The sequence below is a fragment of the Eucalyptus grandis genome, chromosome 2 (genome assembly GCF_016545825.1).
Source record: "Eucalyptus grandis isolate ANBG69807.140 chromosome 2, ASM1654582v1, whole genome shotgun sequence".
Lineage (NCBI taxonomy): Eukaryota > Viridiplantae > Streptophyta > Magnoliopsida > Myrtales > Myrtaceae > Eucalyptus > Eucalyptus grandis.
This window is the reverse complement of record NC_052613.1, coordinates 19,252,492-19,268,232: the sequence shown is the minus strand read 5'-3', so window position 1 is coordinate 19,268,232 and position 15,741 is coordinate 19,252,492. Positions and strand designations below refer to the sequence as shown.

The window sequence follows — 15,741 nt, the reverse complement described above, 5'->3', positions numbered from 1 at the left end:
CTGTAGATGGTTGAGTTGCTAAATTACACGGGCTTACCAGATACACATTTCAAACAAGTAGAGCTGATCTTGCTTACTTGATAGTGGAAATTCTTATAAGAACGGACCAATGATTGTTTGACCTTGTGAAAGACTCCAAGGGGTTGGATGAGAGAGTCATAGTGAGGGTTATTTTGCTGGTGTTTACAGCATATAGGCATCAAATATATATATAATGGTGTACTGAGGATCAAAGTAAAAAGGGTCGATCCAGTCTGATTATCAATTCATGTTCAGTAAAGGTCTATGATCACACTAATGTTCACTTTCTGCTAGAGAATTTTGGTATGGAGATTTGTTAGTGATGGACATTTTGTGAATTCCTGAGTTGGCAACATCCACCTTATTGTGGGCCATACTTCGATTATATTGAGAGGCCAAAACTTTTATCTACTGAAATAGCAATCTAATAACTTACTTGTGATGCAGGTTATGATATATGATTTGCGTTCCTCACTTCCCATACGAGTAAAGGATCACATGTGAGATTTCTCTTGGTTATTCAAATTATCAAGTTGTGTCCCTTTTTTGGTTTTGCCTCAGTTTGAAATTATCATGTTTTTTGAATTTTCTCGATAACAAAAACAAAAGGTTATGTTCTTATGCAGGTACGGTAGTGCAATATTGGATATTAAATGGCATCGTACTCTGAATTCTGAAAACCCAAAGCTGATTTCCACTGATAACCATATTGTCAGGATTTGGGACCCAGAGATGGTATGAGTTATATCAATGAGAAGCTATGCTTCTTATTTTTTCCTTTCCATACTTTCTTTGTATATGGTGCAAATCATTTAGGGTAAAAATTGGTGCTATTATTTCAATGCTGTTGCTGTTTTGTATTCAGCTTGGTTAACTTAAGCCCTATAGGAGGAAGATGCCTAGATTGACCAATGAGTACATGTTTTCTCTATTTTTGCCTTTCCTAGTCTAGTAAGACTGAAATTTTATAATTAGAGTTTCTTATACAAAATGAATGCTACATGTTCTTATCCTTTGCGGTCACTATTTCTATGTTCAAGTGGTATTTTTGGTATCTTTCCAACAGCAATCCAAAATTTAGCATGTTAACTTTTAACTGGTTCTTTAGATCATTTTGTTTAAAATGTCAATTCTCGAGTCATGTCGCTGTTGTAGAAAGAATTTTCAGAATTTGTTATATGTCAATACTCCCTGTTGCAAGTTCATTTAGATTTTTAACTGGTTTCTGCTGGATTTCAGGGTGATGGCATGACCAGCATTGAACTGACTGCGGGAGCAATAAATGACATTTGTGTGTTTAGGGACAGTGGACCTGTTCTTGGACCTGTTCCTAAGTGGTGTGCTTATCTTGAAAGCTTGACGGTCTGGTTCTAAAGTGTTATTTGCTTCTATTTTATTCTATCCTTGGTGAGTACTATGGTCTCATTGAAGATTTTCCTTTTATAGGAGGAGCTTGAGGAGGGAGGCCAAACAACCATATATGACGACTTCAAATTTGTAACAAAAGAGGACCTTGAAAAGTTGAATTTGACAAATTTGATTGGCACAAACCTTCTAAGAGCTTATATGCATGGGTTCTTTATTGATCACCGTCTTTACAAGAGAGTGAGTTCATCTCCTCTTTACATCAATTGAATAGATCTGATGCATTGTTACTCTGATTTCATGCTTGAAAATGCTTTATTATGCTGCAGCTTTTCTTTTGGTCATTTTCCATAGATCTTGCATAAAGGGGGAAATGTTCTCAACATTTGTTTGAGTGAAGTTCTGCTTCCGGTGCCATTTTAGCTTGACCCAATCATGTGGCTCTCTGTTTGCACGGGAACGTGCATATATAGGCACTCGTCCACTTATGTGTATGCGTGGTCATTTAAGGTTTACCCAGAAATATTTGCAAAATTTCTCCCTTTCGAGTTTATATATGCACAAAAATTATTCTGAAGAATTCGGCCTTATTTATAATCAGATGGTTTTATAATTTAGAGAATTTGGCTGGGAAAGGAAATGAAATGTTGATTATGCTGCTTTTAGAATTTTATTCTCGTTAAACAATTGTGTTCTTGTATCTGGTGTAGAGGATGCTCCCCTTTTTATTGTTAATGATGTGATGTCAGGATGTTTAACTTTAGGATAAGTGCTGCGAAAGTCCTAAAACTTGTCACAAAAATGCATTTAAGTCCTAAAACTTGCAAAAGTGCAAATAAGTCCTAAAACTTGTTAAAATGTTTCATTTGAGTCCTAAAATCGACGTCGTTAGCTTTTTTCTGTTAAAAATGCTGACGTGGCATTTAAAATTAATTTTTATTTTCCACATGGCTTTTTTTTTTTTTTAAATAATTTTTTATTCATTTTAAAAATAGATTTAAAAACTAAAAAAAATTAGATTTATTCATTTTATCTTATTTTCAACAAAAAAAAAGGAAAAAGAAAATTCATTTAAAATGAATAAATCTAACTTTTAGTTTTTAAATATATATTTTTTAAATGAACAAAAATCATTAAAAAAAGTCACTTGGAAAATAAAAATTATTTTTAAATTTCACGTCAGCATTTTTAACGGAAAATGTTAACGACGTCAATTTTATGACTCAAATGAAATATTTTGACAAGTTTTATGACTTATTTGTACTTTTTGCAAGTTTTAGGACTCGAATATATTTTCATGACAAGTTTTAGGACTTCCGTAGCATTTATCCCTGAACTTTTATGCATGTAATATTGCAGTCTGTATTGCCTCCAGTTACGCATTATGGGAGGCAAAAAACCCTACTTCTTAAGATTTTAAATTTCCTTGCATGTGATTGAGTATATCTAGTCTTTTTGAGTAATGAGCAAGTCATTATTGATAGAGATCTTTTAGAGAACTATCAATGCAACTCTTTTCTCAATATATTTCGAAACTGCAGGCAAAGGCATTAGCGGATCCTTTTGCATATAATACATATGTAGAGCAGAGAAAGAAAGAGAAGTTGGAAGCTGAACGTGCCTCTCGGATCACGGTTAGTAAATGCAAGATTTCCTTGCTTCTTTGCATATGATCTCTGTAGCTATATAGCCTCATCTTAGCTTTGCATAAATGGGGATTACACAGCAGATTTGGCTCCAGGAGTTGTTGGTAGCTTTTGAAATGTAATTGGTTTGACATGGGCAGATGCTTCCTAGTCGGCCATTACCTTTGAGTAGTAATCATTTAATCTAACTGATTATTGTTTTCTCCTGCAGATTAAAAGAAAATTACCTAAAGTTAACAGGGTTCTTGCTGCTCGTCTCCTTGAGAATGATGAAGCTGAAAACGAGAATAAAGAAAGTGATGACAATGAGCCCAAGAAAAAATCAAAGAAGATGAAAGGACTCGACAGTGAAGTTCTTAAAGATGAAAGATTTGCAGCTATGTTTGAAAATAAGGTAAAGAAAAAACTCACATGCCATAGTGTGCTAAAATGTTTTGCTGGTCCTGAGGTTCTTGCTGTATTTTCCCACTCCGACACCCAATTTGCTTGGGTAGATTTTGCATGGTCTGATGCTGATGATGAACCAATTACTCTTCAGAGAATAAGTAGTGTACATATGCACTTGTACTTATTTCAACATGTGTGTGGCTATACATATATGCTTTTGGAAGTTGCCAATGGCTTGGTGTAGTGTTGTCGTCTCAAAGGTGCAAAATCGTAGGATTTTAGGTTTTAAAACTTCTGGTTAGGTTTCAAAACTGCTTATTGAAATTCGATATACTTTTGATTGTTGTCCACAGGACTATCAAATTGATGAACAATCACAAGTGTACATTTCCTTACATCCAATGTCTTCTAAGACGCAACCATCATTGGTTGAGGAGCAATTTGAGACTGTCGATGTGGAGGATGACGATGGTTCAGATTATTCTATGCCTCTGCTGAGTCTCACACATCAGAGGAAGAGCCTGATTTTGATAAGGATAGAAGCAAAAAGAAGTCTCATGTTCCAAGGTAAATTTTGTCCATAGCCAATTATAGTTTGATGTGGTGGACGGTGCATATTACGTTGCAGAAAATGGGAGGAATCAATATTTCCTTTTTACCGGTGTGGATGTCCTATGGATATTTGTGGCATGTGTCATGGCCCAAAAGATAGCATGTCCAAGAGGTTTCCATGAGTCGGGCGTGACACCTGCTAACCCTTGGCTTACATCCCCGGGACTTAGAGTATTCTCCTGGGGACGGGCGATACTATATTAGTACGCATACGTTATCAATGTGAATAGTTGGTAGTTGGTAATTAATGCGGGTAGTTGGGAGGAGTAATCTCCACCGTTAGATCTAAGGGAAATCTAAAGATATGGTTTGCTTTATACTTGTATATAAAATGGTATCCTCCCTCATTGTAATTCATTCACAAGCAATACAAAAACCAGAGCTTCTCTCTCTAAGAGTTTCTCTCTCTACATACGAGTCTTGTGAGTCGAGTGTTGAAAGGCTGCTTAGGGGTAAAACCTTAAAGCCGCATGGGTCAACCTACGTGTGATCAAGAGTTAATCGATCGGTTCGTGACAAGTGGTATTAGAGCTGATTTGTGATCCAAGCGCAAGTGCAATGGTTGATCCACAATTTGATGAGGTGCTCGCCATGAGTGGTGATGGTGCTGATCGTGAGTGGAACGCCGAGAAGGGCGATGCCAAGGGGAAGAAGACCCGTGGTGGTTCGAGGGATCCAACGGGGGATCTTGCACAACGGATGATGAAGCTAGAGTTGTTCGTCTTCGATGTCCAAGGATCGGTCGATGACCTGACCTAGATCGTGGACGAAGTTGACGCCGGAAGGGAGGAACTGGTTGCGGAAGTGCAAGAGCTCAAGACCGGCATGGGAGAACTCCATCACGAGTTGCTAGGGACCCTACAAGAGGAATTCACACAACGGTGTGAATCCTTGGAGGCCATGCGCGCGGAGATAGCGGAGCTTACAGGTAAGCTCGCTGAAGCACAAGTTGCACTCGTGAATGGGGTGATCACGGTGCAAGGTCCACGAGTGGACATGCCAAAGCCAAAGGAGTTCTGGGGATCGTAGGTGGCCAAGGATGTGGACAACTTTCTATAATACATGGAGCAGTACTTCTAGGCCATGTGAATCAACGGCGACCAAACACGGGTAAGTAGTGCATCTATGTACTTAGCGGATAGTGCTTTGTTGTGGCGGCATCGTGGGTTGGATGATAGGTGTGGGAATCCTATCACGACCTAGGGTGGCTTTGTTGAGTTTCGATGGAACTACTTCCCCGCTTACGCGGAGGAGGAAGCTCATGACGAGCTAAAGCGTCTCAAGTAGAAGGGTGGTGTACGCGACTATATCAAGCAGTTTTCGAAGTTGCTGCTATAAATCCCCCCGATGAATGAAGTTGAAGCGTTTCACTAGTTCATGAACAGTCTTAAGCCATGGACGAAGTAAGAGTTGAAGTGGTACAACGTGGGAGATCTCACTACGGCCATGATCATAGCCAAGTCGCTCGTGGAGTACAAGGCGTTGCCTTCCACATCCCGACCGGATGCTCGTCCAAGGGACAAAGGCACTGGTGGGGGAGATCGGGGCAGATATAACTGCCCGACCGAAGGTAGACCACCGCCGAATGGTCCTCATTCTCATCGGGCTCATGTGGGGCCAAATGGAGGAGGGTAAAGGAAGGTACGCTTGTATAGCTGTTTCTTTTGCGATGGTCCGCACATGGCGCGGGATTGCCCGAACAAGACCAAGCTGGCCGCTCTTTACAAAGAAGATGAGCCTAGGGAGGAGAAAGGAGTCGGTTGGCTCAAGACGGTGAACTCCAAGGAAGTCCCTGCAATTGGCATCGCAAAGGACGTGGAGCTGGAACTTGGGAATGGATGGAAGTGGCAAAGAGACTCTAGAGGTAATTCCCCTTGATGACTATGATATTATCATTGGGATAAAATTCCTAGATAGGATCCATGCTGTAGTTGTACCATTTGCTGAGTGTATATGCGTGTTGTACAAGAATTGTCAATGTGTGATTCCGGTCCACAGGGAGTCGGACCGCGATCGGAGGATGATCTTGGCTGTGCGACTCACCAAAGGAACAAGGAAGGGTGAAGTGACTTTCCTAGCTGCCTTGAAGATCAAGGACGACAAGAGTAAAGGGAAAGAAGTTCCGATGGAAGCAGCCCAAGTCCTCGACTCGTTCAAGGATATCATGCCTTCGGAGCTGCCGAAGAAGTTACTACCCATGATAGAGGTGGATCACCGGATCAAGCTAGTGCCTAATGCTTGACCGCTTGCCATAGCGCCTTACCGTATGGCACCGCCTGAATTGGAAGAGTTGAGGAGGCAACTCAAGGAGCTGCTCAATGTAGGCTACATACAGCCGTCAAAAGCCCTGTTTGGTGTGCCGGTCCTATTTCCAAAAAAAAGCGATGGGTCACTCCGGATGTGCATCGACTACCAGGCGCTGAACAAGTTGACTGTGAAGAACAAGTACCCGATCCCGCTCATTGCGGATCTCTTTGATCAACTTGGTGGGGCTCAGTGGTTTACCAAGCTGGATCTCCGATCGGGCTACTATCAAGTTCGGATTGCTGAAGGGGACAAGCCGAAGACAACCTGTGTGATGCGGTATCCTATGAGTTCTTCATGATGCCATTTGGTTTGACCAACGCTCCGGCCACTTTCTGCACAATAATGAACAAGGTACTCCACCCTTTCCTGGATAGGTTTGTAGCGGTTTACCTAGATGATATTGTGGTCTATAGTCGAACATTGGAGGAGCATGTCAAACACCTAAGGCAAGTCTTCCAAGTCTTGCGCGAGAACGAGCTGTACGTTAAGCGTGAGAAGTGTGCCTTCGCCCAAGAGGAAGTCCCGTTCCTAGGGAATATCGTCGGGGGTAGAGTGCGGATGGACAAGGCCAAGATTCAATTGATCATCAAATGGGATCCGCTGACGAAAGTGACGGGGTTGAGGTCATTCCTGGGCCTCACCAACTACTACCGACGGTTCATTCGGAGTTACTCGAGCATCATCGTGCCGCTCACGGACCTACTAAAGAAGGAGAAAGCGTGGGAGTGGACAGATAGATGTCAAAGAGCCTTTGATCGATTGAAGATAGCCATGACCGAGGAGCCGGTGTTGGCGTTGCCTGACCACACCAAACCTTACGAGGTAGAGACGGACGCATCGAATTATGCTATCGGTGGCGTTCATATGCAGGATGGACATCCGCTGGCATTTGAGTCCCGAAAGCTAAACGACACCGAGCGTCGATACACCGTCAAGGAGAAGGAGATGATCGCGGTGGTGCACTGCCTTTGGACATGGAGACACTACATCCTAGGATCGAAGTTCGTCGTGAGGACAGACAACGTGGCCATGAGCTACTTTCAGCCCCAAAAGAAGCTGAGTCCGAAGCAAGCTCGATGGCAAGACTTCCTAGCAGAGTTCGACTACATGCTGGAGTACAAGCTGGGGAAGGCCAACTCCGTGACGGGCGCGCCGAGTAGGAAGATGGAGCTGATGAGTAGCTCAATGAGTTGACCGAGCTGTTCTTGGGTCGATTGTATAAGGGAGGGGCTAAAGCATGATCCAAGAGCTCAAGCCCTCATTGGGTATGCCAAGGAAGGTAAGACCAGACAGTTTTGGTGTGAGGACGAGCTCCTCTACACTAAGGGAAGGCGGCTGTATGTGCCCTTCTATGGGAAGTTAAGGAGGGAGATCTTGCGCGAGTGCCACGACTCGAAGTGGGCGGGTCATCCAGGGATCCACCGCACATTGGCCCTCGTTGAGGATCGGTACTACTAGCCTCAAATGAGGGACGACGTGGAGGCTTATGTGAAGACTTGTCTGGTATGTCAACAAGACAAGTTGGAGCAACGGTCGTTGCAGGGTTTGCTGGAGCCACTTCCCGTTCCAACTCGTCCATGGGAAAGCATTTTCATGGACTTCATCGTCAACTTGCCAAATCCGAAGGGGGTAGGACTCTAGTGGTGGTGGTTGACAGGTTTTCAAAGTACGCAACCTTTATGCTTGCGACAAAGGATTGCCCGGCCGAGGAGGTAGCCAAACTGTTCATGAAGTATGTGGTGAAGTATTGGGGAGTGCCACAAACGATCGTGAGCGATCGGGATCCTCGCTTCACGGGACGTTTCTGATCCGAGTTGTTCAAGCTGCTAGGGTTGGAGCTAAATATGTCAACGAGTTTGCATCCCTAAATCGACGATCAGACGGAGCGGGTCAATGCTCTCTTGGAGATCTACCTCCGACACTATGTGAGCACGACGCAAGCGAATTGGGCGAAGTTGATTGATGTAGCCCAATTCTCCTACAACTTGCAACGGAGCGAGTCAATCGGCCAGAGTCTGTTCGAGGTTGCAACTGGGCAGCAACCGAACACCCCAAGCACAATTGCTTCAAGTTACCGGGGGAGTAGTCCGCCCACGCACAAGTTTGCCAAGAATATGCAAGAAGAGGCAGACTTGGCATGGGCGTGTCTACACAAAGCCTCCAAGCGCATGAAGAAATGGGCGGATAAGAAGCGATGGCACGTGGAGTTCCAAGTTGGGGACCAAGTGTTGGCCAAGCTGCACGTGGTTCTTCAGTACAAGGACGTGCACAAGGGGTTGATCCATCGCTACGAAGGGCCATTTTGGGTGCTACAACGGGTTGAAAAGGTCGCATACAAGCTGGAGCTACCACCAAAGTTAAAGGTGCATCTGGTTTTCCATGTAAGGATGCTTAAACCCTTCCAAGTTGATGAGGAAGACCCGGATTGAGGGGAGTCACAACGAACGCCGCTCGGGACAAAGACCTCATATGATCGAGAAGTTGAAAGCATTTTGGCGGATCGAGTCATATAGAAGAGGTATTGTGCGGTCAAGCGTGAATATTTGATCCGATGGAAAGGTTTTCGGAGAGTGAAGCTAGTTGGGAGCCCGAGGAGAGTCTTTGGCAATTCAAAAAAGAGATCGAAGCCTTTCACGTTGAAGACGCAACAAGGTGTCGCCTGATTAGGTGGGGGAAAATGTCATGGCCCGAAAGATAACATGTCCAAGAGGTTTCCATGAGTCGGGCGTGACACCAACTGACCCTCGGCTTACATCCCCAACACCTAGAGTATTCTCCTAGGGACGGGCGATACTATATTTGTACGCATACGTTATAAATGTGAGTAGTTGGTAGTTGGTAATTAATGCGGGTAGTTGGGAGGAGCAATCTCCACCGTTAGATCTAAGAGAGATCTATGGATACGGTTTGCCTTATACTTGTATATAAAGGGGTCTCCTTCCTCATTGTAATTCATTCATAAGCAATACAAAAACCAGAGCTTCTCTCTAAGAGTTTCTCTCTCTACATACGAGTCTTGTGAGTTGAGTGTTGAAAGGCTGCTTAGGGTAAAACCTTAAGGCCGCATGGGTCAGCCTAAGTGTGATCGAGAGTTGATCGATCGACCCATGACACATGCATGAATGTTATGACACATGCATGAATGTTCTTAAATCGGCAGGCTAAAGAAAAACACACTTGAAGTGAGCGGGGTGGACTCATTGGATTGGGTGTTGGGATACATGAGATTTTCTTTCTTTTTTTTTGTTTTTCTTTTTATGGCTAATATTTTCCTCTGATGAACTGTAGATTATATGAAGTTAAGGATGAGCGTCATGCAGAGGCGTTCTTCAACCGCGTGTCGCTAGCAAAGGAGGACTCTCTTCCTTTGGGAGAGGGTGGCGGCTCTCCACCGCAATCAGCGCACTCCTGGTGCTCCAAATGATGTCAAATTGGGACCAGGAGGGTCCAGAGAAATATCCTTCATTTCCAGAAGCTCAGCCAAGTATGTCGAAGACGAGGAAGACAGAGATCCCCGGCGTGAAAAGAGGAGGGGAATTCAATCACTGGGGTTGAAGTCGGATCAACGAGGCTTCCCTGGCAGAGGGAGAGGAAGAAGAGGTCGCCGGTAACTGATGCAGTGGTCTCTCTTTGTATCCCTTTTTTGTTTTTTCTTTTTGTATTATGTAGCATTCGAAATTAGTCGATGAGGCATACACGATGACTGGTTATTGAAATGGCAGTGCCTATTCTTTTTGACTCATTGGATAGGGGATTACTCTAGATCTGGATGCTCTGGGAGTTATATCTTCTCCTGTCTTGGGGCGTTGTAAGGCAATACAATTTCATGTGAGAGTGTAGTGGTTGGCTCCAAGAGAACTTAAATTTCTCAAATGAATTCGTTTTTGGTTACGCTCAAATGCAATTTTTGTTTTATGGTTACACTAGAGTGCACTTTCTGTGAAGTCCTGACATGTAAAAGGTTAGTCCATCGTGGGTATGAATAATACTTGTCATTCATGATGAACATAAACTAAATTAAATTTGGACTATTGAGGGTAGTGAGAAATTATAGGATATAGATTCATTAGGTTCTTACGTTGTGATCATATTATTTAATGTAAAGATACTCTTGGAATGCTAAATAAAGGGAGAAAAAAAATCCAATGTTGACTTAAATATAGATATAGTAGATGCTATGCTCATAAAATGATTCCTCGGAGATGCGTGGTGGGGCAAGTGATGCGCGTGGCTTATGGTGATAACCTCGTTTTGGGCACGTGTTTTGGTGTGCAGGGCGTGTGCACTTTACAAGTCACTGTTTTTTTTTTTTTTTTTCCTTTTCTTTTACCAAAAGAAGAAAAAAGGAAAGCTGAAACATACAATGCACGATTACATCTAATTAGGCATTATATAAATGACCGTCCCAATAGTTTAGTCCAAGTCAGGTATCTTATTATAAAATAATTGAACCGCGTGCATTGAGGATTATACACAGACATACATACATACATACATACATACATACATACATACATACATACATACATATATATATATATATATATATATATATATATATATATATGACCCATTAAACAAAAACGATTAATTGCACTCAATCAAGACAGAAAATAAAACATCCATCAAGTCAGAGAGAGAGAGAGAGAGAGAGAGAGAGAGAGAGAGAGAGAGAGAGAGAGAGAGTACAAGAAATAATTTACCAAAATATGCCTATGCTAGTATGTGGTTCATGTTATAAAGTCCAATCTAGAAGCATAAATTGTTAAGTGAAAAAAAGATCATATATATAAAAGGAGCATATAAACCTCATTAGCAAATAATGTAGGACATTTTTAAAACCTTTTATCATGTGCAAGTTGGGTTAGGAGTGACATGTGAAAATTGAATAACGAGGGTTTATGCACAATAAAAAATGATAGAACCTAACTCTAAAATAATTTGAAAAAAGTCCAACCCAAATTATTAAGGTGATAAATGGAGGTGTGATTTTATATCTAAATATTCTGACAGTTCATATGACATATGTTTAACCAAATAAATCAAGAAATAAATCAAGAAAAAAGGGGTTCTTTCTTCTCTCAATAATGTACGAATAGTAGAAAAATGTATTGGGCGCTCGTGCATGGTCGGCAACAAAAGTGAGCACAAGAAGCTTAGCCACACAAAACCCACGAGTCCTGCACACGCTAGAGATACACGTGCACGCCAGGTGGAGCTTTAGACAAGACATCCATAATCAAATTTTATCCAAAAGAGATGAACTTGTTGATGTCACGGGCCTTAATCAACCCTATTATTCTAGAGAAGATAAAGAAATCAGTCATCTTTCTCCGATATATTATGCCATCAATCTTTAGCTGAGGTCGTCAAGGGAGTTTATATATAGTCATGGTCATCTCACCTTCTTATAGAACTAAAGTTTTCAACAACCTTAGAAAGAGCAATACATACTGATGTTGTCTTTTTCTCCAAGTGGTTGGCCCTTAGAGGGTTCCACAAGCCAAGAACAAGAGAGTTACATGCACAGAGATGCCTACACTTGCTATTCACCACCTCTTGTCCATTTTCCCTTCTTATCACCTCCTACACCATCTCCTCTGGCGGAGCAAGCGTTCGATCCTCTCGGTATCCCATTTGGAGTGGTGAAAGACGAAGAAGCAACGATGGTCAAGAAGCTGAACCACAACGCCAGTGAGCGTGATCGGCGGAAGAAGATGAACAGTTTGTACTCCACGCTCCGCTCACTACTTCCAGCTGCTGATCAAATGGTAATTATACTAATGCTATTATCCTATATCTTTGAGGGAGTTTTTAAAAGCTTTTGTTTTATTGCCGTTCTTTGGATACACTTTGCCAAAGTTAAAAAGAGCGATGGAGAGAATAGTAAAACATTAGTAGCTAGTGGACGTTGTGTAATCATATATAAACCTAGTTCTTTTCTTCAAATCCTTTTTATGTTTGTATAAATTCATGTTATTGATCTTCTTTCTGACAATTCGGATCTTTTAAGGCTTCAAACGGATTCTTTAACCTAATACCAGCCTATTGTTTGACTTTTCTTTTTTGGTGAAAACCTATTGTTTGACTTTAGTATCTCTTTTATCTAGAAAAGAATACTAGAAGTACCCCAACTTTCATAACACCTTCAAATTTTAGAATTTTTTGAGCGGTCATTCCAAAGCCACTTTGGTAAAACAACAATCACATAAGTGTTATCGCTGATTTGGGATGCCAGAAATTGACGTGATAATCTTCTAACATTTTTTACGACCAACGTGGCTCACCAGTATAGTGAGTCAGCAGCACATGACTGCCCTGAATTCAACCTTTTCTTCAAACCCCAACCTCACAACGAAGAATTTGGGGCAAAATTAGTAGCTGAAACATGCAATTGAGGTTTGCTACTTCATATGTGTGATTTTGTTTCATTGGTATTGAAATTTAAACACTAGAATTTTGAGGATTGACAGTAACAAAGGCCAGCATTGAGAGTAAACCAGGAGCCCCGATGAAGGTTTTGGATTTTGGGAAAAAGAATTACAGTGAAGAACACGTTCAAATTAAGAGAACAAGGGACAACTAATCGGTGGTGGTGATGACAGTGGAGAGGGACATGACCGCGAGGCAAATGATGGGAAAGGAGATAAAGTTGGGGGACAGGAGGACGGCGACGTTGCCCTTCCGGATGCCCATGGTGGAGAGGTGGGAGGCGAGGGAGTTGACGAAGCGCCAAAGGTTGGTAAAGGGGACGAGGGGCTAGAGGAGGCGTCAAAATGAAGGCCATAGAGCGGCGGTGGGAATGGGAGGAGATGAAGGTGGTGACGTTGAGGGAGGGGTTTTTTTGGGGGAGTGGAATGGGCTTGCGCTTGCTGTTAGAAGGGGAGTTGGAGCTGGATAAATCGTTTATGAGGTCGATTCGGGGGTGGGTGAGCCACCATTAGAAATGAATCGTGACATCATGAGAGCTTAAGCTTGACAAACAATCCCTCCCTCCCCCTCCTCTCTCTGAGATTGGTCTACTGTAGGATTAGAGAAAGAAGAGAGAATGAGAGAATGAGTTTTAAGTGCCAGATTATTGTCCACTTGGATTTTCTTTTCTATAAGAAAGCCAAGTAAACATTAAAATTTATATTTAAAAAAAGCCATTAAATAAATCGAAACTTGTCACAAGAGACACTTAAGTGATTGTTTTTCCATTGATGTAGTACTAAAGTAATTGCTCGAAAAGTTTTGATATAATAAACATCATACGAAAGTAACTACACTTCTAATATTCTTTTTCCTTTTTTGTCGATAGCTCATTCAACTTCAAGTCACCACATACTCAATTTATCTCAACATTTAGTACTAGAACCAGAGAAAATCGCCTGAAGATTTGGTTTTAACAGAGTTTGATCTCATTCCTTTTCCTTTAGAAAAAGTTAAGTGTCCCGACAACGGTGTCCCGAGCGCTGAAACACATACCGGAACTGCAACAGCAAGTGGAGAAACTGACTCAAGAGAAGGAAAAGCTGTTATCAAGAATTAATGCTTCCCGAGATGGAGATTATTACACTAGTCACCAAGAAATTAGCACAGGGGAAGGTGCACTTCAAATTTTGGTGCCATCCATCTCCGCTACTCGTTTGAGTGAGAGTGAGGTTGCAATTCAAATAAGCACCAGAAAGGTCATGACTCATAAGACTGTCGATTTCTCTGAGGTCTTGCTCGCCTTGGATTATCTGGGATTTCCTGTAATAAGCTCTTCCACCTTCGAGTCATGCGGAGGAATGAAAACAACCTTCTACAATCTACACGTTCAGGTGCTTTACCATCGTTAATGATCCATTAATTTTCTTTTATTTGATTTAAACTTACAGAATTCTCCACGACATGGTATAGCGTATAGATGTATAATGACATGCATGGTGATAACTTGAATTTTAAAGGTTGAGAGAAGCAGGGGTGTGGAGTGCGGGGATTTGAAGGAGAAGCTGTCAGCATTATTTGATCATCGGAAGAGAAGCCATGTAAACTTTCTAGGCAACTTTGGGAACCAGATAATGTAAAAATAGTTTCTTCATTAGTTTTGAACTTAATGTCAAAAGAAAGCTGCAATGAAGCTTTTCAACTAGTTTTTATTTTATTTTTACTTTTTATCATGCCTCTCTACACATCCTGCATGTACTCCGAGAATGTCTTCGGGCATTTTCTTTTTGCATGGTTCGAAGAGCTTTAGATGATATCGAGTGCAGACTCTACTACTTATCTTACTTTAACCAGTGTATAAATGAAAAGAAGTGTTTTACTGTTTTTCAGTCCTAGCAACATATGTCAAAGCTAATTGAGCATAATATGTAATTACATTTCATAAATATCGCATTTAAAACATGGTGATGGTGAGATTTATCATTTCATGGTGATGGTGCCCCCCCCCCCCCCAAATGTCAAACGAGGGCCTAATTGCATAATATGTAATTACATTTCATAAATATCTAGTAATGCTTAGTGTTTAGGATGATGAACGTAACTACAAACAGGTGTTTGAAAGAAGCAAAGATGTACTCCAGGCATAAATCCAGGCATCTAGATTTCAAAGCTAATTGAGCGCATTTAAAACATGGTGATGGTTTACCCTATGAAGGAATAAATCCAAATTTTTATTGTTAACTTGAGTTTATATATTCAGGTGTTTAGAACAAAAATTCCAGGCAAATTTACAAGAAGATGCAAATTTACAAGAAGATTCGTAGAACTATTGCGCAAATTTACAAGAAGATGTTGGACATTCGTAGAGTATCTTCTTTTATAATGGTACTTCAGACACATAGCGACCCTTTATTGCTGTAAATGAAAAAATTAAGATCCAGACAAACAATGATGTCCATACGGGCAGGATGACTTCTTGAGTAATATATAATATTTATCTATAAATTCAAGTGAAAAAGTGTCATTTGTCTCACTTTTTGACCTCCATAATTACTCTTGCGATAATAACATCCAGCTATCGAATAACCAGCCCGACTCTAGAGTATTCACAAAGCATAATCGTGAAAAGATATAGATCGCTTTAACCATGGAAACATTATTGATCGAATCTCACTTCGGATAAACATTAACTCATCCTCACAAAAACAAGGTATGAAAAGAAACAGTGACAAAGTGATGAAATTTGTGGTAAAACAAAAATAGGGCGCACTGTAAAGCAGGATTTCATGAAAAAAAAGTTGCCTTTTCATGAGCCACAATTGACTACACGTATAAAAGCTAAACCAAGAAGCAAATCACAAACCTTGTCAATCGTGCGAATATCAATGCATAGAGAGACGAAATTTGCGAGAAAGCAAAATCACCATGGTTCCTCTCCGGAGATGGTTCTTGAATTCGCCGGATTAGAGCTACCAAGAAAAAGATGTGTTTT

At 41.4% G+C, this 15,741-nt stretch overlaps 1 protein-coding gene and 1 pseudogene across 1 annotated transcript; both read left to right on the top strand.

Moving 5' to 3' along the window:
- Positions 1-633: 633 nt before the first annotated feature.
- LOC104434705 lies at positions 634-10,087 on the top strand (annotated as a pseudogene).
- A 1,631-nt stretch (positions 10,088-11,718) lies between these two features.
- On the top strand, positions 11,719-14,472 carry LOC104431332 (transcription factor ORG2-like). Its single transcript, XM_039306686.1, has 3 exons — positions 11,719-12,109; positions 13,757-14,143; positions 14,270-14,472. The coding sequence occupies exons 1-3, from the start codon at positions 11,795-11,797 to the stop codon at positions 14,387-14,389; spliced, it is 822 nt and encodes a 273-aa protein (XP_039162620.1). The 5' UTR covers positions 11,719-11,794; the 3' UTR covers positions 14,390-14,472.
- Positions 14,473-15,741: the final 1,269 nt, after the last annotated feature.